General features: G+C 32.8%; 3 protein-coding genes across 4 annotated transcripts in view; 2 read left to right on the top strand and 1 right to left on the bottom strand.

The window, feature by feature from the left end:
• LOC126769473 (serine/threonine-protein kinase minibrain) overlaps nucleotides 1–2141 on the bottom strand; it is a 108467-nt gene extending 106326 nt beyond the window's left edge. For both annotated transcript variants that reach the window (XM_050488313.1, XM_050488316.1), the window contains exon 1: nucleotides 1087–2141. In XM_050488313.1, coding sequence (XP_050344270.1) covers nucleotides 1087–1150 — 64 coding nt within the window. In that variant the 5' untranslated portion in view covers nucleotides 1151–2141. The remainder of the gene's footprint in view (nucleotides 1–1086) is intronic.
• Nucleotides 2142–2980: 839 nt separating this feature from the next.
• LOC126769465 (nuclear RNA export factor 1) lies at nucleotides 2981–11517 on the top strand. Its single transcript, XM_050488292.1, has 10 exons — nucleotides 2981–3272; nucleotides 3545–4135; nucleotides 4262–4452; nucleotides 5125–5234; nucleotides 7320–7356; nucleotides 7664–7911; nucleotides 8346–8514; nucleotides 8927–9091; nucleotides 9386–9549; nucleotides 9965–11517. The coding sequence occupies exons 1-10, from the start codon at nucleotides 3221–3223 to the stop codon at nucleotides 10062–10064; spliced, it is 1827 nt and encodes a 608-aa protein (XP_050344249.1). The 5' UTR covers nucleotides 2981–3220; the 3' UTR covers nucleotides 10065–11517.
• A 10052-nt stretch (nucleotides 11518–21569) lies between these two features.
• The window catches only part of LOC126769470 (inositol-trisphosphate 3-kinase A), a 162276-nt gene continuing 158969 nt past the window's right edge, over nucleotides 21570–24876 (top strand). The window contains exon 1 of the mRNA XM_050488299.1: nucleotides 21570–21740. The gene's annotated coding sequence lies outside the window, so the exon portion shown is untranslated. The remainder of the gene's footprint in view (nucleotides 21741–24876) is intronic.

Here is a 24876-nt window from a genome sequence, read left to right as displayed (position 1 = left end):
GTAAGTTAATTAATCTATGTTTGTAAAGGCAAACATTTGTATGTTTTTTTTCATATAAATAAAGAAAATAAATAAAAAATATTCCAACAAAGTAATTTATACATATCCACACACCCACAGCTGGGCAAAGGTTTCCTCATCTGTTTGGGATTATTATACTTCATGATATAAATAGACAGTTGTAATAAAAAAATCAACAAATCATTCATCTAAATTCCTTCTAAGCTTAAACTGCAAATGGATTCTTTGTTCATGTTATTTTGTTTACATTTATCACAAACTTCTTGCTGAAATGACAAGTGACAACATACTAATTATCCGTCTATTTCTGCTTATACAAAACTAAGACTGTAAGCCAAGTCTGTGATTAATGTAAACCATATTACGTTTGTGATATTTTAGCTGAAGTTAATTTTTCCAATAGTGACTAATATTTTAGTAAAACCATTGTGGCAAAAAAAAAAAAGTATAATACTTGAAATGTGAATGAATTTTCGCAACTCGCAACTTGAATTGTATATTTTACAACAAACTATTAATCGCCAAGCAAAATTTTAATAAACTTTTGTTAAAATAAAAGTTGTAGTGATGTTGTTATATATGTGATGTTAACCTGTATGAAGATATGTATGTTAAATATTTAAAAAGAGACCACATGCAGTCGTCAATTTTGCAGTTGGTGAAACTTGTCTGGATAAAGAAATTTAATTGAATGGTTTAAAGCTTTGCTTTGATTTTTTAAATGTGGAGTGCATGACATTTACATCAACATTTCATTTCAACCAGCCAGATTTTATTGCGAATTTTCTGATCAAAGGAACGAAGAAAGTTATTATTTACTGAAACTTTAAAATAATGTATGTTGCATTTCTGAAATTAAATTATGTGCATAAACCATCTGTTTATGATATGATTTGAATGAAGTCACAGAACTGTTTATTTTATATATATCTTCAGTATTTTCATTTATTTAGTGGAACTAAGCTTTATTTTGGTAAAAAAATATTTCTTAATTTAAAAGTACAATGTTTCTTAATCCTTCAGTTGTAGTCATTATATAAAAATATGTATAACTGTTAGACTTACATTTGTTTTTGGCATTCTCATCCATGAGCATGTTGAAATGGTGGTGGCGGTTCCACGCTGCCATTTTGCCTTCGTGCGGAGCCCCGAGAAGCACCAGGGCCGCCCCAGCGGGCCCAACTCCGTCTAGGGGCTCCAGTGTCCTCAATACACTACAACTTTGTCACACACTCATAACCCAAGAGGCATAACTAACACACGCTCACTGGCTCAAAACGCCGTCGCCTCGGACGGCGATGTCATCGGCGCCAGCCCGCGCCGCACATGCCTTTGCACTTCCGCTCCACGCACTTAACGATGCACTCGCGGGTAAATAAGCACGATCAACACGGCACCTCGCGGTGATTCACCTTCGCTGCCCGCCGCGCTCCGCACTGCAGGCGGACTGTAGCGTGCGCCCGGCGCCCGCGAGCCCTACCAGTAACCAGACTGACACCCAAACACTCGTCTGTCGTCACGTGTGCGCTCAATGCGCCCAGACCACACCGATACCACCAACACTATTCTCCGCTCTTCGCACACCAAAACAATTACACTTAAGAAAAAAATCTATTTCGGTTTATGAAAATGAATGAATGTAACGGAACGAAAGGCGACGGGAGGGAGCAAGACGGACGACACGATTTCTCTTATTCGATCCGATCCTTACAGGCTCGAATCGAACTCGCGGGCCGCGAACAAAATAATAACAAATGTGCATGAGATGCTTGTTAAATTATGTGCACGTGGGTTGCGTCACAGGATTTAACTTATTTATTATTATTAAAGTAGCTAAAATTTTATGTATTTAAAATCGTTGCGGAATTCCTATTCACGACGGTGCAATAGCAAGCTCGTGAACAATTTCAATTTTGATGAAATGCGAACTACACCATAATACACGTAAGTATCAAAAGTAATTAATTAACTTCACGTTACATCAGCGTAATTTTAAAGTCTTTAACTACACTATTTGTAAACAAAACACAGCCCGTGATACATTCAGTAAAATAATAGTTTTTAACTGAAATCGCGAACGCGTTGATCAAGCGCGACAAGTAGGACAAAACATGGCAGACTCGACGAAAAGCACACGAACTTTGTCTGTGGTCGTTTTTATTTTTAAACGCTATGGTTGCCAGTACGTTCCATTTTAAAACTTGATATTATCAAATAATGATTTTTAAGAAGTAATTTCAATAAAATTACACTTTACAACGTTTTAATAAGAATTTATTTTTTACAATACTATTTTTGCTATAATATTGATCCGTAACTGTGGGTTTCTTATTCTTGTGAAATATGTCTCATAGTCATGGTTTCAAAGTCTACGTACAACGAAACGGTACAAGCGTGTACCAAAGACAAATCAGATGAAATCTATAAAAATATTGTCATCAGCTTGGTAGTTTTTAATGTTATTTAGTAGAAATGCTGTAATTAATTAAACCAAAAAAAACTATTCTTTAATTATAAAAATTTTAAAATATAGACTTATACTATAAATTAGAAGGAACGTATGCTAACCTAAAGATAAACAAGTAAGCATTTTATTATATATATATTGATAAATAAAATATTTAAAACTTTGGCAATATTTCTCTAAATATCGAGTCTTATAAATGAGCTTTATTACATATTAGAATATACTACACTTCTTGCTATGATTATGAAACAAAAATATAAACATCAAAATATGCGCCTATTTAATATAAAAATATTTCATAATATATAATATTTTTAGTTCTAATAAAAATGAAAATAAAATTTATTGTAGTACCTGGTTCGAACTTTTTGTTATATTTTTAAAAGGTGAGGTTGATTTTAAGTTTCCAAATTGTGCAACACTGGTCAAATGTTCAACGAGCTTGTCATAGACAATAATTCTTTATCTCTTCTCACATTGGCTAAAGCCTTACCTATCTGTATACCCTGTTTATCGCGGTCGCCATTGTTTCGTCCCCGAAACAAGTAAATTACGAATAAGGAAACAAATCAAAAACCAATAAATATTACATATAAGTTATTTATACGTTTTAAATATCCCGCATATATTATCTAATTTTAAATACAATTTGTTATATTCTTCATTATTTGAAACGCAACGTGCGTTAAAGTGGAAATTTTCCTCAATATTAAACGTGGAAATTTTGTAAACATGCCTAAACGTGGAGGAAGGATTAGAAATTGGAAACCTAATGATCACTTTGGTAAGAAATAATCTGTGATTATAAGTAATATCGCTTTTTTGCTTTTTACGCTATAAACGAAGAAAATTAGTATGTATTTCGTGTCTAATTATTTCAACTTTTGTGCGACCATGTTTGATGTTTGTGACAGTAGAACATATATTTAAGTAAGTATTGTATAATATTTAGTATTGTCTACGCTTCTTTTTATTATTTAATTAAATGTTATTATTTATACTAAAAAATAATTAAAAAGTGAGGCATAACAAAATAACATTTCCTATTAATTACAGAACATGATGACCGTATTCAAAGTAATAACACAAGGCGTGTTAGTTTTAAGCCCGGAACAAACAAAGGCAAAAATAAATTCCATTCATGGAATAACGCATCGCATCTATTGTTGGATGGTGACATTGACATGGGTGCAACTGCAGGCCAAGGTCCAAACAGAAAAGGTTTTCGAGGCAGAGGGCGACTCAGTTCCCCTGCACCGAGGCCAGCCTCAAAGAAAAAGTTTTTACCTGGGCTGTTACCTTGGTATCAAATAATAATACCATATGGAGCAAAACATGATAAAGATGTGGTCTTACGATCATTATTGGGCTTTATCTCACCGGAAGTCTTCATTCCTCATTACTACAAAATAAATGGAAATGCAGCAGTGTTCTACGTTGATGATGTCAAAATAGCAGAGAAACTATTTTATGCAGATAGAAAAATAGCGATGTCAGATGGATTCAAGCTTGTTGTAATTGTGAGAAATTCAGTACCAAATGTCAATGTTGATGCCACTATGAAGGAGAAAATGAAGCTTGCAATGGCAAAAAGATATAATCCTGCAACTAAAGCTTTAGACTTGACAAAATTCCATTCTGATCCAGGTAATTATTAGCTAGTTTAAGTTTGATGTCTTATTGTTTTTGACTGGTTTGTCTTAATAATGTCCTAAAATAAAGTTTGATTAAATGATTTCTGATTTTTACTAAATTATATATTTTTTTTCTCAGATTTGAGTGATATATTCTGTGCACTGTTCCGTCCAGTAATCATGTTAGCTGCAATTGACATTATGGCAGAAAACATTCCTGATTTGGAAGCTTTAAACTTGAATGACAATAAGCTTCATGGTATTGAACACATGAAGATTATGTGCACAAAGATAAAAAATCTGAAAATTTTATACCTGGGTGACAACAGGGTAATAAAAACAAATATTTTTATAACTTATTTTGAATTTTAGAATAAGTTACTTTACTTAGTTTTAAAAATCTTTTTTATTTAAAGTAATTGATATTGTGTAATATGCATAACTCATGTTAAGAGATCCAAGGCTCCTAGGCACTTTAATATTTGAGACCCCTATTTCGAAGCGGTTAGAGTAAAATTACAATATTATTGACTAGGTGGTTCGGTGGAAGGCCGGACTCTAAGACGTTGCCTTGTAGACTTAGGCCTGGTTATAGGAAAGTAATCTAGTATCAAATTGTGCTTTTGAATTGAGTAGAAAGGAACTAGAATATTCCTGTGTATATCTTACAAGATGTGTTGGCTTTACTGATTACGGCCATGGCTGCTAATCACAATGGAGACTAGTCGACTATGAAATAGTTGAAGAGAGATTAGCTGCAGAACCATGCATGCTTTCTAAGGCATTAGAGTGTAAATAGACTCCAAATTTATCTATATTTGTACATCTTCTGAATAAATTCCAAATTAATACTCTGGTTCTTAAGATGTGGAGCCTTATAGGCTAGTCTGAGGCAGTTTGAGATGTATAAATTATGTGAAAGGAAAATCACAAATATTATGAATACATAGTTCTTTATAATTATGAGGAAAGTTTTTGTAATTGTATAATATTTTTTTTCAGATACCATTCCTAGGTTCCATAGACCCTCTGAAGCCACTTCCGCTCGTAGAGTTATACCTTAAAGGAAATCCTCTGGTGAACAGGTTCAATGACCATGATATTTATGTCAGGTAATACTATTTTTATATCCATATTCAATGTGAAATATGAACAAATTGGGCAAAAAGTAAGCTTGTCTGTATGATTGGATTAAAAACTCATTGATAAGATGATTCATAGAAGGCAATTGTGATTGCAAGAAAGAAAACTAAATTGACTTGTTAAGGAATTTGATTAACAGTAAAAATCTGGACTCATTGTAAAAATAATGTATCAGATTTGAAACTAATGACATAATGATGAAAAATTTCTATCGCAAATAATCAATATTATTTTTCATCGTGAATTTGTTTTAGTTCACAAAGCCTCATTACTAACAAGATAGACTGGGGTGCTGGGTCCTCATACTAAACCATATAAATATATTTTGCATGTTTTTGTTATTAACTACTCGTCAAATACCATTTCAATAAAATTACAGTACTTATTCTTGAAGATAATGTTTGTGTTTCGAAACAAAAAGGATACGAAATGGATTGTCTATAATATTTCCTTTAGAACATTGTGTATTTAATGAATAGGATAAATGTGTTTGACTATTAAGCTATTGTTCTGTTTGTACATGTTTTAGTATCTATATGTAGGTAATTAGAATTGGAATCAGTGAAGTAATGCTTCGAATTATTCTAACATAATACTTCTAGAAGTTATGTAGAGTATACAGTCTTGTTAGAAATACTGATGATCATTGAGATACGAGTTGTGTAGCTGAATTACTGATGTTGCATGCATTATTAAATAAAGTCGATGGAATGTGTAGTATTCAATAGTGATTATGTTCCACTTGTCTATTAATGATAAATTCAAAGTGTAATCAGATAATTATAAAACAATTTACATTTGCATAGCAACAATTGTGTAATATTATTGTTACAAATTGTTTTAACATCAAAACAATAATTGTAAATTGTTTGTAATTTAATTTATGGCAAACGTTTAATATTTAAGAGGATTGATAAAATTTATCATGATTTAAGTTTTTAACTCGCATTTGTTTTTATTTAAATATTGGCTATTATCTTAATAAAAATATGTTTTTGTGTAAACGTATAATAGTCCCAAAAAACAAAATTATTTGAATATTAGTTGTTTGATTACGTACAAAACATTCATTAGCATTTCAATACACACTATTAACTTATGTTCAATAAAAGATTCTTTTAATATATCAGTATACTTGATAGTCAACATATAAATTAGCACCAGTTCAAATATCCAAGTTTATAAAAAGTAATAGATTTAAATTAATTTTTAATATTGCTTTATACATTTTTTTGAATTTTTTCATATAGCAATGTTAAGATGTAATAATTAATACTCAAGCTCAAGTGATTTTTATGATACTTAAAAAATAATCCTGTAGTAAGCACATATAGTACAGTCAGCTTGAAAAAATGCAAGGTAAAAATTGTTAATACAATTAACTGCTGTTACAAAATATATAAAAAAAAAAAACATATAATGACATATAATAAATTAATTTTAAATTTAATAAAATTTAACTGAATTCAGCACCTCTATATATTAAATAATGATGGCTTTACGTCGTATTTGTAAATCATTTAATATATATAGATTTCATATAGGATTGTATTATATAATTTCGTACCTTTAAGCTTCTCAAGCAAAGGTTATATATATTTAAGATATTTTAAATTTTGTATTTACCGCGGTATGTTTACGACGTTTATATGCTTTTGTCCGAAATTATGTATATAATACTATTCAAATAAAAATCTTAGCTTAATAGCTTTTAATTATGCCAGCTGACAAAATATAATATGACTAAAGCCATCATCGATGCATATTTTTGAAGCTTTCTGTACATAATAAAATTTTTATTCTAATCCTTTAACATTTTCATATCAATATCTTCAGAATCATAAATATACTTAATTATGTGTAGCAATAGTGTTGTTACTTACAATTTTAAAGACAATAGCTGTTTTGTTTTTGACTTTTTATAATTTAATGTTTTAACTGCTATGAGTTCAAGACTCAAAAACAGGTATTGTCCATGAATTGATAATAAATGTTACTGATGAATTACAAGAGTTACAGACTGTTTAACATCTTTGCCGTGTTTGTATGTCCAGCGACGTCCGGAAGAAATTTCCAAAACTGATGAGATTGGTAAGTAGGTTACGGCTAATGGCTAATATTTTGTTTTTTGATTCATGATAATTATGCTGTAAATTTCTTAAATATGAAATTGTAAATTAAAGAATTGTATAAGAAATATATAACTATGTTTAGATTTTACTAATAATCAAGTATATATTAATTGTAAGTATATAAGTTAAATAGTATGTCACATTTAACAGGTGACAATTCACTGATACAATAATTTTAATCCAACTAATTGTATGTTATTACTAAATTCAACTAAAAATACAAAATATCATTTGCCTTACTGTTACAATAATGAGTCATTATATAGGACGGCGTGGATCTACCTCCAGCGATCGGCTTCGACGTGTCAGAAGACGTGACGCTTCCACCCAGCCAGCAATCGTTCCTAATAGACCCCGCTGGCCAAGACCTGGTCAGAGAGTTCCTAACACAGTATTTTGCTATATTCGACTCGGATTCAAGGCAACCTCTATTGGAAGCCTACCATGAGACAGCTATGATGTCTATGGCAGCAAACTATCTCAGCAATGATAACAGAAATGCACCAACTAACAGGTTAGTAATCACATCTTCTACGATTTGACAGCCTCGTGGCTCTAGTGGCCATCCATTTTTTTCCGTCGAGAAATTCTCATTAGCAATGCTTAGTCTTCAAAACAGGCAAATGCCTCAGCCTCGTGTGCCTCGGAAAGCACGGCCTTTGCTTTAAACTTTTTCCGGATGTTCCAAAGGATTATGAGATTTTCTATCTATACCCATAGAGAGATAAAGTGCATTTCTGTTTCCGTACAAACTTGTACACTGTTATATCTTGTGTACAGTTAGACTAGGCGAGTATCCCGTGGCTGATATCGGTCAGGAGAATTTCATCATCATATCGACAATTCTCAGTTTCGTCTCCATCGCAATTAATCCTACAATTGAGTAAAATGAATTATAAATCATGGCTTACTTAATTCACAATATAAATAATATTAATCTTTTTCTAGATTGAACGCTTACATATCAAACAGTCGAAATTTGATAAGGATAACGGAGAGAGAATCAAGAAGGAGATATTTACGGACGGGCAGATTGCAAGTTGTCTCGTTTCTCTCAGATCTGCCAAAAACTAAACATGATTTAATGAGTTTTGCAGTGGACTTGCTCGTTTTTACGGTAAGTTCTTGTTAGTATTCTGTGTAAGAACATATGAAATGATTGCTTTGATGAATGACGCTTCATCATTTCATTATAATGTGAGTTCTCTAATTAAAACAATATTCATCAAAGCATTTTCATCCCATTGTTGCTGATTCTTTTGTACAAAATCTCGAATCTAAACTCATTTGGTAGAACTTATCTACCAAATATTAATATAAGAATCCCAGTATTTTTTTTATAAAATGTTTGTATGTAATTGTTTTAATTCTACTTTTAAATATATTTAACTTTAATGTACAACCTTTTATTAATGCTTAACATGATTTTTTTAATAAATATGTGACTATATGTAATGTAATTTATTCAAATATATTTCGATTAGTTTAGAGATTAGAAAGTATTCAAATAATCAATTTCTTGTTCACAGCCAGCAATGATAGTTCTAACAATGAATGGAGTGTATAAAGAGATAACTGTAGCCGGCACCCCTTCACGGTCCTTCCACCGTACATTCGTCATAGTGCCCAACAGCGCAGGAGGGTTTTCTATCACAAATGACATGCTCTTCATCTCTAACACTACAAGGGAACAGGTGAGACACGAGTTTATACTTTCTTTGATACTATTGTATTATAAAAAAATACCTAGAGATTGATTTGATGAAATCAGTCAGAAAAGTCGGTCAGAAAAGCTTTCTATTTAAATAAAAAATACAGGACGTACGAATAAGATAGTCGTCGCTCAAAATAATTTATGTACAAATGTCTCCACCACTATTGAGACATCAAGGCATTTACAGTGAATTATAATATCTTGATCATTCAAATCAACAACATTAGAAACAACAAAGTTGTTATTATTTCCACTAACCAATTTTAATCTTCAGGAGGAATCGAGTTCGTTGTCGTCGGGTGCGGGCGCGCCGGGCCCGTCCGCCGCCCCCGCGCCCGCCCCTGCTCCCGCCCCCGCGCCCGCGCATGACGACACCCAGCGCGCCATACTGGCCACACTGAGCCAGCACACCGGTATGAACGAGCACTGGAGCATCAAGTGAGTCAAACTTTAGTATATAATATGGGACGTTGGTCCAGTGGCTAGATATAAGCAGATCCCGAGGTCCTGGGTTGGAACCCCAAGTCGAGCCAATAAAAAGTTTTAGTTTTTCTGTCGAAGATTCTCAGTAGCAACCCGGAGTCTGGAAGTTGGAAGTGAGTATACTTACCCCGTATCTCAGAAAAACAGAATATACAGAGGCCGAAAGTCAATTTATGTCTTTGCAGCACTTTATATGTATTTTGTACTTGTCATATAGTATATCGTAACTGAAAGTCAGTGCTAGGGTCTGTTATACTAACTTTATCTGAGTGGTAATAAGGTTTTATCTATTATTTTTATAATACATCCAACAAATAGTTGAGAATCGTATTCAATATATTTGTCATATTTATTGTATTTCTTCTTACAGTTGTTTACAAGAAACTGGTTGGGATTATCAGCGAGCATTGTTCATCTTTAACCAATTACAATCAGAAGGCAAGATCCCACCAGAAGCCTTTGTGAAGTGAACAAAATTTCTCATATCTGGGCTGTGCCTTTGTTAAAAACATTTTTAAATTCAATCTAAGTAAGAAGATACCATTGAGAAAACAGAAGAGGAACAGCATGTATAGAACTAAAATTGTTATTTTAAAAAAAAGATTTAAAACCGCCAAAAAAAGAATTGGCTGGTGAATTTAATAAAAAAAAATATATATAATAATATTTCTGAAATTAAAATCTTAAAAATTTTGGTATGAGTGTAGTATTTTGAGTAAATTAAAAAATCAATATTAAAATAGCTAATATTAATGTATACAATTTATCTTTTGTTTTGATTTTTGGTTTAAAATAATTGTGAAATGTTAAAAAGGAATATGTAGTTGTGTGCGTTATGTTATTATTTCTACCACTCACACTGTCAAATTGTAAATATATAATAGAATTATAAAACATTAGAAGGTTCAAATTGTATAATTTTACTTTATAATGTGATTCTAATTATTTTAACTTTGTTTAAACATTTACATGAACTTGTGAGAGTAGGGTTTGATAATCTTAAAGCAAATGCCCTAATCAAACCCTGCTTCTTAATTTTTAATTATTTATTATTGTCATATTCTACACTCATATTAAATTGCAAAATTGTATTGTAATGACTGCAACTACATGCTATGAATAGAAATGAGAATTAATATGTTTTTGCAGTTAACACTTATAATTTTTTGTTTGTATATATATGATATATGTATGGATGTCTGAACTTAATCAATTTCTCTTGGACGAATGTAACTTAAAATGCAGACTGCAGTGTGTAAATTATATATTTTATGTATTGTAAGCACTGTGGTCAATTAAATTTGAATATAGTTATATAATTGTTGTTAAAGCTTAAGAAATAAAATGATTTGATAAATATTTTACAAATTGTAAAAATATCAGTTAAGAGAACATTTTGTAGTAGATAAAAGAAACGTTATTTTTTTTTTAATGTATTACTTTATAGTACCGTGTGTACCGTTAAATTCATACTTCTCAAAATGTGTTATTTTTTTTCGATTTGACAAAGAGAAATGTATACCTCTAATTTCGTTTTAGAAATAAAAATAGATTAAGTCAATCATTGGTTCGTTCTGGGATCTGGGTTTAAAAGGCGCAGGTCGTTAAAAGAGCGTTACTCCTAAAATGGCCGGTTTCGTGGTATCCGTTGACATATTTTTGACACTTGGTTGCTTAACCTCATGGTATATTTATGGCGTGAGTGGAACTCGCCTCGTAATAGACGGCGGATCCCCTAGGAAAGTTCCTTGTGGGCTAGCCGTCTTGTGATCGATAGTATCATGGTGTCGTCACGGTGCTTTACTACTTGGCCGTGGCTGAAGGATGGCTCACTCCTGCACCTTATCGGGGTTGTGTTTAGGGATGACTTAGATAATTTCCTATTATGATTACGAGTTAAGAAAATAAAGTTTTATTTTTAAACTGTTTTGTTTCAATTTGAACAAATAGAAACCTTATTATAACGTATCTTACCTTGACCTTATACAAAATATTCGATGATTATTGTAGGTAATAATAAACTTATTTATTATCGTCATATTCTACACTCTGTGTAATGGTCAGCATAGTTGCCTTCCAAGCAGTTGATCCGGGTTCGTTTCCCGGACAACGCACAGTTTTTCCCCTCCTCTTACAACCCGGGTTCCTTCAAACGAGGCGTGAAGAGGCGTGTTGCGGGCCGGCAATGCGAAGGCGGCTAGTGCAGAACGTTTTTCCCGTCTGTACTGGCCGTCGTCGCGTTTGGACTCTACTACCACTTACCATCAGGTGGAGTAGAGTCATTTGCACTCCCGGCGAATATATATATAAAAAAAAAACTGGATATGCATCCCTACTTCGCATGACGTTGCTTCTGTCCTTCTGTTGGCTAGAATATTTGAAATAAAAAAAAATGTTGATGTATTATTATAATTCATCTCGTGCTTGACGGTAAAGGAAAACATCGTGAGGAAACCTGCATGTGTATTCATTGAAATTCTGCCACATGTGTTCATTCCACCAACCCGCACTGGTGGAAGAGGGGAAAATGTTGACTTTTTCGCTGTGAGAGCGCATACCTGTGTTTTCTTGGCGTTAAACTCAACAAGATTATCAGAGCCCATTTGGCGATGAGTTCTAATGTCCTATCGAGTTCAATGACAACATCCTTCCGCCTCTTCGCAATTTCCGCTCGCCCAGCCGTGGTGCGCGTCCGTGGTATCCACCATTTACTGTACTATCATCTGCATAGCAATGTATGTTCCAAAGAGAGAGCATATCATTGATATGCAAAAGAAAGAGTGTGGGAGATAGCACAGATCCCTGGGGGACCCCAGCATTAACTACATAGAATTGTGAAGCGCAACCATCGAGTAAAACATGAAGGCTACGCTTGTGTAGGAAGCTGGCAATCCTGGTGCAAAGCTGAGCAGGCAGACCATATGCCGGCAGCTTGGAGAGAAGACTTCTGTGCCAGACCCTGTCGAAAGCCTTGGAGATATCGAGGCTGACAGCCAAAGATTCCCCATGCTCGTCGATAGCTTCACCCCAGAAGTGTGTTACGTACGCTAGTAGATCACCTGTAGACCGGTTGGGTCGAAACCCGTACACTGACGATCATTAATTAGACAGTGATCTTCTAGGTAATGGATCAGTTGGTTGTTTAGAATCCGTGCCATCACCTTACTAAGTACTGAGGTGATAGCTATTGGCCGATAATTTGCCGGGTCCGACCGATCCCCTTTTTTGGGAACCGCTTGCACATTAGCTCTTCTCCAAGCCTCCGGCACACATCCCGAAGAGAGAGAAAGTTGGAACAGGCGCGTTAACATAGGAGACAGCTCCGCCGCGCACTTCTTCAGCACTATGGCTGGTATTCCATCGGGACCGCTAGCTTTCCGTACATCATGTGATTGCAGCTCCGCACGCACATCACGTTGCCTGATTTTGATGTCAGGCATCGTATGGCCACATGAGGTATTGTTGGTGGCAGCGCACTACAATCATCGATGACGGAGTTAGTTATCGGCAAAGAGTTTAGCCAGGAGATCGGCTTTCTCTTGCGAAATGTGAGCTAGCGATCCGTCCGGATTTCTGAGCGGTGGCAGCGAAGGTTGGCAGAAATTGTTTTGTACAGACTTGGTCAGACGCCAGAGGCTACGGGAGCCCCTAGGATGCGAAACAAGGTCATGACCAATCTGTACAATGCGCTGTGCATCCGCTCTTGTGTATGCCTTCCTACAGGACTTGGAATTTTTATTGTAGTTTGCTTTCAGTGAGTCAGTGTTAGATGCCCCGCTAATGCAGCCGTTGATCCACTCGCGATATGCCGCCTGCTTAGATGATACAGCATCGGTACATTCACGAGTGAACCAACGATTACGCGTACCCCTACTGACGAGATCTGAGCTAGGAATGTAGTATTCCATTCCCAACATGATCTCGCTAGCAACAGCAGCGGCACTAGCTGTCGGATCATTCCCACTGAAGCAACGTTCCTTCCAAGGGACCGACGCATAGTAATCGCGCATACCGTCCCAATCTGCCGACTTATAGTGCCAATCGCGACGTTTGCATACCGCTGGTGGCGGCAGCTTGACCTGTGGCACTTTGGTAAATATAAGACTGTGATCCGAAGAACCAAGTGGAGCCTGAACCACAACCTGATATTCCACTGGGTGAGAAGTCAGCAGAAGGTCCAGTAGAGAAGGTGCTTGCCCATCAATGTCTGGGATCCTAGTGGGCTCAGCCAGTTGGGTCAAGTCATGTGTGACAGCAAAAGCATGAGCATTCCTTCCGGCATGGTCAGTTTTAAGGGGTTTCAACCATGATTCATCGTGAGCATTAAAATCCCCCAAAAAAACCAATTCCGCGTCAGGAAACTGCTTTTGCACAGCATCTGCCACCCGACTAAGATGGTCAAATAATCGGCTTGTCTCCAAGTCACCATTATGGGATCTGTAGAGGCAAACGTAGACTCGACTCTGACGAACTAGTTCCACACGTACCACCAACATGGAGAAGCATACTCCGGCTTTCACTTTGAAGGATTCTTCAAGCATGTAGCCGAGATAATTAAGGTAGCTGGTATCGGCAGGACGGAGTATTTGTGTCTCCGTGAGAAACAACATTGCTGGCCGTGCTGTCTCGAGATGCTGGTGGACAGCGTTGAGGTTAGCGTGGAGTCCACGGATGTTAGAGAACTCGACCTCAAACAATGTGGGGATGTGTACCGCTGTATGACCGTTATTTCTGTAATGCGCTACCATTTGGGGAAAAAATGGAAAAGAGACGTGAAGCCAGCGACGTATTGCCACGATAGGGATGGGCAAAGTGTGGAGGCGTGTTTCTCCAAGTGGTTGCCAAAAGGGAAAATACACTGAATCGCCGGTACGGTGGTAACAAGCCAGGCGGATGTTTAACATCAAACAAGTACTACAAGTTTGTAACACCAAGTTTTCGACTCCTCAAAGTCAATATATCCTTCCTGGAGCAAGTTATTCGTTCTTAGGGAAAGTCCTACTATATAACAGTGACTATTTGACTTTGATTAAGTATAATGAACACACCAAACATTCGTTTTTGAATCTTTTGACAATATTGAAAAAAAAAAGATTCTCCGTAGGCTACTACTTCTTCTTCTTCGAGTGCTACTAATACTCCTTGTTCTTCGTGAGGCGAAAGAGTTCGGCTCCACTCGCGATTCACGCCCATTCTCGAATGTTGCACAGCCAAAACTTTTTTCTGCGACCAACAGCTTTTCTATCATAATGAGATGCAAAAGTTCATATCTTTTACGTGTCCAAGATCTGCAACTTTTCTTTTCTTGACAGTCTCCAAAAGTTGCCGAAATTTCCTCTTTTTTCCGTTTTTATAGGCTACTACTAATAGGTTTTAACTACTCACTCACTCATCTTTCAAACCCGAACAATACTAAGTATTGCTCTTTTCCTTTCTTTTTTTTATAGTATATGTGCCTACCTATACTATAAAAATAAAGACGGACGAAAGAAGGACGAGCATATGGGCTACCTGATGGTAAGTGGTCACCAACGCCCATAGACATTGGCATTAGAATATCTGATGAGTGGGTGGTGCCTACCTAGATGACCTTCCACAAAGCCCTACACATCAGTCAAAATGTACCCTGTGTTATGTTGTAGTGTCTTACCTTTTACCACAAAACCTGCACTGGAATAGAACGGTGAATTAAGCTAAAAAGCTTTCTTAAAAAGAGGGCACGTTTGCCCAGTAGTCATAACCGGTCTCTTATGCTACTTTATATTTTACTTTTCAGGAATTCAGCTGAAGTTCAGTCTGTTAAAACTCATGGTGAAATTATTCAGATAAATTTATTTATTATTTGTCTTTTCTTATGTCATACACTAAGAAGTTATAAGGTTTCAATAATTGATTATTTAAAACGTTTTTGTATCTATTGTGTTACAACTTGTTAGGATATACCTAAAGAAACTCGTTTCAATAGAGTACAAGGTGTGTAATAATGACGTCAATCGGTTATAAAATAAATATTATGCGTTAATAAAATTGTAAGTTGATAAATAAAACACTAAGCCGTAAACATAGTTCTTTTTTTCTTTATTTAAAGAGCTTGTATTATCTATTTAAAGAATTTGTGTGACAAATTACTATGACGCTCTATACATCTTTCTTAACCAGAAAACTGGGCTTGAGACATGATGATTTTGATCATCTTACTCTCAAACCCAGTCTTACAAGCTTATAAAGAGTCCTGGCACCCGCGGACAAAGGAATTGCCAGGACGCAGTTTAATCTCCCGATTTCTCTAATAACACCATGAGGCATAAATATATCATTACGTAATGGTTCGTTCCGGATACATTCCATTACAATATGATATACATCTTCGATCTTATATAATTCCTCACAACTAGGGGAATTAGTCTTGTCCATCATATAAGCAAACTTGTTCAGTGGAATGTGTCCGGAATGTATTCTTAAAGCTATTAGTATATCTAATCTATTTAATCTATTGTTGGTCCAATGAGAACTCATCGGTTCCGGCTGAATAGTCTTGTACCATATACCCTTCTTGGTGGACCTTTCATCGAAATACCTTTTCCATAATTCCATAAATAAATAAATAAACACTCGCTATAGAATGGTTTTGTTTTTACTATTAAGCCATCTGTACATGCATGTTTTGCAAGCTCATCTACTAAATCGTTCTCCCTTATGCCACTATGAGATTACCATTACCATACCATTGTAGAAAAAGACATTTAGGTAAGGCGTTTAGTTCCAAAAGTAATTTTATTATTTTATAAGCTACGGGGATTCCTCGACAATTCGAGGTACACCGAGCTAAATGTTGCAAAGCAGTTTTAGCGTCTGTAAATATGACAAACTTATTCCCATTAATAGACTTAATATAAGACAAAGCCTTTGCTGTAGCTATTAATTTTATGTACATTATAGACAATGTACAATTAATTTAAAATTTAGCTTTAAAGTTAACTTGCGGATCGTAGAACGCCGCACCACTTCTGTAAACATCTTTCGATCCATCTGTGAATATCTTATAGAACCCTGCATAATTCTTTGAACATAGATTGTAATAAAATGAATTAAGTTGAAAATTAGTGTAAGCCCTTTTGGTTTATTTATATTTTTAATATTCAATTTGATAAAATTCTGTAAATTAATTTAACTAATATATTTAAAGAAAACATTTCTAAATGTGGACTGACATTTATAACTATAATTTTAAGATGATTATGAATGGAAGCTAATAAAGGTTTTTTTTTTCTTAGCCAGCGGTAAGATATCGTTAAATCAGATTAATTGTTTAATAAAGTAGCAATTGAATTGAGCTTACATGATTTATTATTTAGATAAAATTTACGGCCCAAATATTCTCCACGAATAAATAGAGGTTGTAATGAAAGCTCACTTCATTTTCATTACATGAATAGGAGTGCTTTTGATAAAACCACCTATAATACGCATAGCCTGATTTTGAGTCCGGTCAAGTTTTTAAAGATTTGACTGAGAACTTCTTCATAAAGAAAGCTCGCATAATCTAAGCGGCTAAAGCCGTAAACATAGTTAATATCAAAGAACTGTTTTCGTCCAAACGGATGATGTCATTTTGAGATTTGAAAAGAGACCGAGAATGGTCACACCACAAAGCACTTCACTTTGAAACTAGGTACCTTTTAGTGGTGCGTGGTGTGGAATCTAAACGATTCTAGAGCTGATTGTTCCACAAACAAATCATAAAATTTTGTTTGTTTTTAAATTAAAGTTAAAGTTATTCTGAATTATCAAGTCGTTTGTAAGGTTAAAGACCTTGCGAATATACAAACAAAACTTATAGGACTGCATATCCCGAGGCTTCCAATCTTGGTTCGGGACAAAAAAGCTATGTGGTTTGCCTGTCGAGATATTCTCTCTCAAAGCCTCGTAAAGCACGCAACGCCGTTGGTCCTGTGCATGATTGCCCGGTCGTCTGACCGTATTGCCCTCACATCGGAGTGCACCTGTGTGTAGTGCTCAAATGTGCATTATGATTAATCTTGCACAGGATATAGATTTCATTAACCAATTTAAATTAGTAACTGCTTATTTTCATAATAGTCATTAAAAAACGCCAGCGTAAGGTCTTCTTTTTTTTTCGTAGGAATACGTCTTAATCAGCTGATACAATTAAGATTTCGCTGGAACATGTCTGAAAATATTCCGCGTTGCACACGCTCTTGTTGACTTATGATAACTATTCGAAGTAAGATGACTTTGTGATTGTGGAATTTTATAACAATGAATTACAATTACTTTGCTAGTAAATTTGAACTTGGTAATGATTGTTGCTTAATAATTCTTGCTTTTTATTTTTAAATGTCCCTACATGTACATGTGAATAAAATTATGATGATAAAGATAACAATATTTTTTCTTTTGTAGTAAAATACATAATTAATTATTTAAATTTATTGTTACTATTTACAAATAACAATTAACCTCTCATAATGACGATTATATTAGTAGCACTGAATGACGTAACACATTACTCAAGGTATTGTCAGATGAAAAAAACACCTAAGTTAAAATACAACACTGTATCTACCTACATATTAAAAATAAGAAAAAAATATTTATAAAATATCCATTGAGTAAAGGTTTTTAATATAATTGAATCAAATATAAAATATAGTTTAATTATGATGATATGCTATATGTTTATAAAATATGTGTATACGCGATAAGTTTTGTAAGAATCATTAAGTCACCTGTGACAGTTTTGTTAACTAAGGTAAATCTTATTTTATTTCATTAATTAGTGAATTAATCATAAATACTGTAATTGAATTATAATGACTACGTTGAGATACTAATTGTAGGTTATAAAGGTAATGAATCATATGTATAATGTTTCTTATTGTTAGATTTAATCATACAACTCACTTCTCATTTATATCTATATTGCTTTTTGCTTCGAACTGCAGGTCCTTAGTAATATGGGTGTTAATTTAAAATTATCAGTAATTTTAATGATTTATAATAGAACAATTTATTTAAAAAAATCGTGAAATGTTACTAGGTGATATGCGACATTGACCATAATAATCATAACATTTCAAGAATACACGCATCAAAATAGTATATCAAGTGAGTTCTTAGTACTGCTAACATTATACATTTGTATCGGCTTTTAATCTGTAAATAACGCATTTATATTATACATTAAATCTTTTTACTAAGAATTTCCTGTAAAACTGAAACTGGGAATCCCTCAAAATAATTATTTACCGGTAATATACTTAATATTATTCTCGGAAATTGTCATCATCGTAACCCTTTTCTGTGCATAATGATCTTTATTTCAATGTAATGAAGTCAGCTTTCGATTAAATGTATTTTTTACGATTTAACTATTTGTAAATATTTGCAGAAATGCAAAAGATAAAGATGTCTGATTAAAAATAAACATTTAATTTGTTTTAACAATATAAATGGTTAACGTGGTTTTGATAAAATGTTGCACCTCGACGTATCGGTTAAGAAACCTTCGAAAATAATTAATTTTAACCAAAATTTATTCATACTGATAATATGAGCTATTATTAGAAGATACATATACTGCCGCGGACTTTTTTTAGTTTTTTTCACGAGAAAAATTGAGCCACATATTATATAGGAAAGTACCCAAATAGAACACGCCGTGGAAGGTTTTAAAATTCACAATTCACAAAATTCGCTCTCTCTTTAATTATGATATGATCTAAGTGTAGATAAGTAAGTGTATTAGTAATTAGTACCGCTACGGAATTATAATATTAAGTATCAACAAACAATTTTATTCTTCCAATTGATACGGTTAAGTAATTAATCGTACTTTCTTATACTTTATCAACTTTCTAGTAACAACAGTCAAGATTAGATATAGTTACTTGGTGTTATATTAAAGCGTAACGTTTAGTTATTTATTGTAAACTATATTACCAATTCTTTATATTTAAGTAATACACAGGAAAGTGTTCCAGTAGTGTTCAAGTAATGACTTGTCTGAAATGATATTAGTGCATTTGCTTTTTTAATTATATATATATAATATTGAAGTTTTATGTTTCCTCATATTATGCATTGTTTGATAAATCTATTGAAGGAAGCTAAACATACGTAATTAAATAACGTAATTTTTCGATATTATTATATTTTAGAATAATTTTAGGCGTTATAAAATGTTCCTTAACAGCTAGTTAAATGTAATTATACACTGCGATAATTTTTTTAAGTAGTAAGATAATCTTTATTTCAATTCGAGTTATATAACAAATATATTATATTACAAACTTTTTTTTATTGTTTTGAACTGTGATTAGTTTTCAACATACATACATAATTCTATATAACTACGAATTAAAGAGAATAAAATAATTTACAGAAGCATAATATTTTCTGTAAATAATGTTAAAAATTACTGAATCTTAAAAAAATGTAAATTGTTGAAATGAAAATCATATCAAAAAATCTAAATTCTCAAAATTATATCAAGAATATTGTAAGCGCCAATATATAGTTAGACGCGATAATCGAAGGGTACATAAAACTTTACTACGTGCCTTTGTTAGTATAATTCACTGATTTACAACTTACATGTAATTTTGATATTATGTCGTAAAGAACAATAAGTAAATATTATTAAACGAGAACCTTTCGTTTTGTTTGCTAAGTCGGTTAAATAGTTGAGAACATTTTTCACGGCTGGCAAACAAGTCATCGACCGCGCTCAGCGTTGCACAGAGAAAATATCCCGAGACATTCTAATACTGTAGTGCAGTTTTAGCCTAAATTGTGCATAGTGTACAACACAAAACATTTGTAATACTTTTTATTTTATACCATTATAGTACGGAAACGATTATGTTAATTCATTACCTTGTTTATATTAATTATTGTTATAAATCGCTGCTGTAATGTTTCAGCTGGGTAGTTGGCTAATCCATTTGTTAATGTATTTTTCTGTTTAAGTGTTTTCGTTACTAGTATCAGCCCGTTAATTATTATATTTTCTAATTGAGTCTTTATTATTTCAAAAAATAAATTATTATTATTATCACAACGAAATATGTTTTGTAGATTATAATTTATATTATTATAATTATATAGTGATAATGCAATATTGCTGATGTAAACGAAGTATAATTTCTGTAATGCTTACTAAGTTGTATGGGCTGCTTTAATTAAATAATTATAATGTTTGCTAATATGATTATAGGCCTTATGATTTAATTGAACTGAGGATTTAAAATAGACCACGACTTTTCTTGGATTTTATTTTGATTTTTTTCAATTCGAGATTTCGTTGTTGTGAGTAAAAAGTAAAAATATATATTAAAATTATTTATTAATAGCTATGGTGGTCATAGATAAATATAATAATGTATATATGTGTCTATCGAGTTATATCCAAATATTATCAATGAGAACTTGTAAGTTATTTTAAATTGAAATATATTTAACGTCATAAAAATAATAGAATATAAAAGCGGGGAAGAGGGCGACCGCCCGCAGCCTGGTGGTCAAATATACAAAAAGAGGCTCAGAAAGAGAATCTGAGTATACAGACAACCCAGAACAGAGCTCTCTGGCGCAGATGTACAAGGAGACCCGACCCCAGCTGAACTGGGAAGAGGGTTTGAACAAAGAAGAAGAAAGAAAAAGAATTTAACGTCATAAAAAACTAATAATATTACTTTCAAATTACATTCTGATATTTTTATAATCACAAAGAAAAATTAAACGTTGTAATAATTTAAAAATAATCTAAACATATAACATATATTATATTAAAATAATCTTAATTACACGTAGCTAAGCAAAGATTGGCTCGTTGTTTGAATTACACGCGTATGCAATATAACGCTTTCGCTGTGTTATGTGAGCACGACTTTATAGTACTTGCTTTTACTCTGTACCAAGCATTATCTTGATTCACTTATCTGAGTACCGCCACCGTGTTGTTAGTTGTAGTCGCTGTTCGCAACCAGTGGTCGCCGGACGTACCACGATCTTGGATTTCTTTGTTGTTTTTTTAGTGTTGAATCGAGTTGTAGCTAATTGTTTATTGTGAATGTATAGTGTAACGGTATAACGCAAGCGGAACACATCGGCCGCCGTTTGAGGTCAGTATTGTTCGATGAGCATTAACCCTATTATGTTTTGGATTTTGTATTGTCTAAAGCGTGTTGTTAGGTCACTTGTACCATTACAAAAGAACATTACTAAACTATATATGAGTTACTCACTGATATTTACGTTAAAGTTATTGTGGGTCCTTTATTTAAGTATCAATTTCTAAATTTATTCGGTTACCTCCCACTTTGATTGTATACTTTTCAAATGAGACAAATTAAATACATTTCAAAATCAAGGCGTAAATTTTTGTGCGCAGAAACATAACTAAAATGGTTAGACATTAATTAAGAATTATAATTTTAATAATTTGACTATATCGTAAAATTAATATGTTAATTATCTTATGATGTAATTAAAGTTTAATTTATATATAGTTCATATTATTGTAGGAGACGTGAGGATTGCTTCAATGAAATATGGCGTATGAAATTAAGTTTTTCATAACTCAGCGGTTTTCGCATCACTACTTATAATGCATTATTCAAATTTATTTTTATATTCAACGTAATTTACAGTTCTGTATGAAAATCTACGTCAATTCCCATCCAGTTCAACTTATTTTTCATTACAACTAATTACATATGCAATGAGAAGATGCATAGAAGATTTCAGGTTGTAATCTCGGCAAGGGTCACCCAATTAGCATGTGTGTAATTTATATATCATCCATTGCTCGGATGGAAAAAATCATGATGAGAATTGCTGGTGTCGCATTAAAAGCTACCATATGTGTGCCAAACCACAATGGAATAAGCTCCACATCTTCTCAAGGAGATGAATGACGAGGCCTAGGCCCAGCTGTGGGACATATATAGGCTGTTACATAATTAGGATTTTGTAAGTCTGGTGAAACTTAATATAAAATATATTGGTATATTAATGTCTTAGACTTTTTTTTAATTTAGTTATATTAAAAAACTTTATATTAGCGCGGTATTCACGCGCTTGTCTGTAGCCCATCGCTTTCCCTATTTTGAACTTCAATCATTATGACGTTTATTTGGATTGAATTAATTAATTAAATCATTCTCGTTTTAAATCAACTATTTCGTAATTTTCTTCAATGATAAAAATAGAAAACAGTAGTTTTATAAAATATTATAATAGCCTATTGTAAGCCTAATCAACTTAATGAGAACTCTATTACAATTAATACAAGCGACAATATTTCGTCACATGACCGTTGAAAGCATACCACGCCAAAAAATATGAATGTTACTTTTTTGTTTAAATTTATATGTAATTCAAAGTTGTCGTACAAAAAATAACTTGTTATGTAAAAAAGATGTAGTCATTCTTGTGAATTTGAATATATTTAATTCAAATTTTATTTTGATTTAATTAATTTAGATTTGATTTAAATAATTTTAGTTTAATTTGGTATTATAATTTAATTCGAATTAATTTAATCTAATTTATAATATGTAAAATCTGTAAAATATTATTATTGTAATTTTTGTCTTTTTACTATTTATTGTTTTATATTTATGATCCCTGTTTGGTCGAAATAAATTATTTAATTGTTATTTATTATTATTATTATTATTATATTACTATTTATTATATGAATTAATATACAGCTTCGTAGTGTAATATAGTGATGACTGATCTGATGACGAGTTGGACATATACTTACATATTTTTTATATATTATAATACATATGTAAGCAATGCTTGTTTCACTATAAGATAAAATAATTTTTAAATTAATATGTTAATTGTATATTTTATCATATAGAGTTTTATATATTCGATGGAAAAACAGAACGCTTACAGGATCACTCGTTTGACTGGCTGGCTGTCTGTCCGTTCTCCAAAATCTACTGGACGGAATGTAACGGATTGAAGTTTCGTACTTACAGTCACAGGTGACCTACTGACGGATGTAAAGCGTTAACCAAATTCTAATTTTAGAGATAATTTAGAAATGTATATTAAAAAAGTCATTAAAAAGTAATGAATCATATATAAAATCATATATTCTGCATCACTTTAAAGATTTAAAAAATATATATGGTAAAAAGCTCGTTATCTCTGAAAACAGTGAAATTAACAAACGAAAAAGTACAGTCAGTTAGTCATAAAATACAGGAAACTTGAAAAGAAAATTTTTAAGTCTAATTCCCACGGATAACGCGGTACGAAACATTTTCAACGCGAGTAAGTCTCTCACTTGGTTGTTTCTCTAATTTATATTGCGTTAGATTTGTCCATGTATCTTGGCAATTAATGAGATAATAATTAATAACAGGTAAAAAATTTCCAAAGAAATTTTATCTGTGTTTATCTCATTTTTCTATCAATGTATCTTACGGGTGAATAACCTAGACGAACGCATGTTGTCATTTTAATTGCAAAAGCTCTAGAAAAACGGTAATATTTTTTACTACGCTTTCGAATATTAATTGATCGGTGCAACTAGATAACGGACACGTACGGAAGCGATGCGAATTATTTTACGTTATTGTGAACAGCTGGGTTGCGTGACTGCGCCGCGGAAATATGAGTACACTTGACGAAATCGCCTTCCGAGTACGAAAGTGAATTTGTTAATCTGTTAGATATAAATTAATTTCCTTCTTTGACAAAATAAAAAAGCTTTTTTTATCTGTTGAGTGATATAGAAATTGCAGTTTTACTTTACCGAATTTCTCTTTTTTTCATTCTTTTAATTATGGAACGATGTGTGACGCACGCAAAAATCAAATTAAATTTTGTATATTTTTAAATGTTCATTTCTTTTTCTTATGTTTCTGTATCTGTGAAAAAATATAACTTTATAAAACAAATAACTACACATAACTTAAATATTAGACAACCTCACGCTCATGAGGAAGAGTTGTAGAGTAAATGCTGTTACCACAAATAAATCGGAGCATATTTTTTATTAAATAATGGAAAATTATTTACATTTAGTTTTATTTTTGTTCATGATTAAAACTATGTAAAACCATTTTCATAATTTAAAAAAAAAAAACTTCATTTTGTAGCATTTTATTTATATAGTCATACTCCCACTGTTCCATTTTTATGCACCATATCATTGTTCACTGATGTTAAAAATAAAACTGAGCAAGCCATGCATCTTTATTCATTGGATTAAATTGACCCACTTTGTTACTT

The sequence above is a fragment of the Nymphalis io genome, chromosome 7 (genome assembly GCF_905147045.1).
Source record: "Nymphalis io chromosome 7, ilAglIoxx1.1, whole genome shotgun sequence".
Lineage (NCBI taxonomy): Eukaryota > Metazoa > Arthropoda > Insecta > Lepidoptera > Nymphalidae > Nymphalis > Nymphalis io.
The sequence above is the reverse complement of the archived record's forward strand: the minus strand, read 5'-3'. Positions and strand labels throughout refer to the sequence as shown.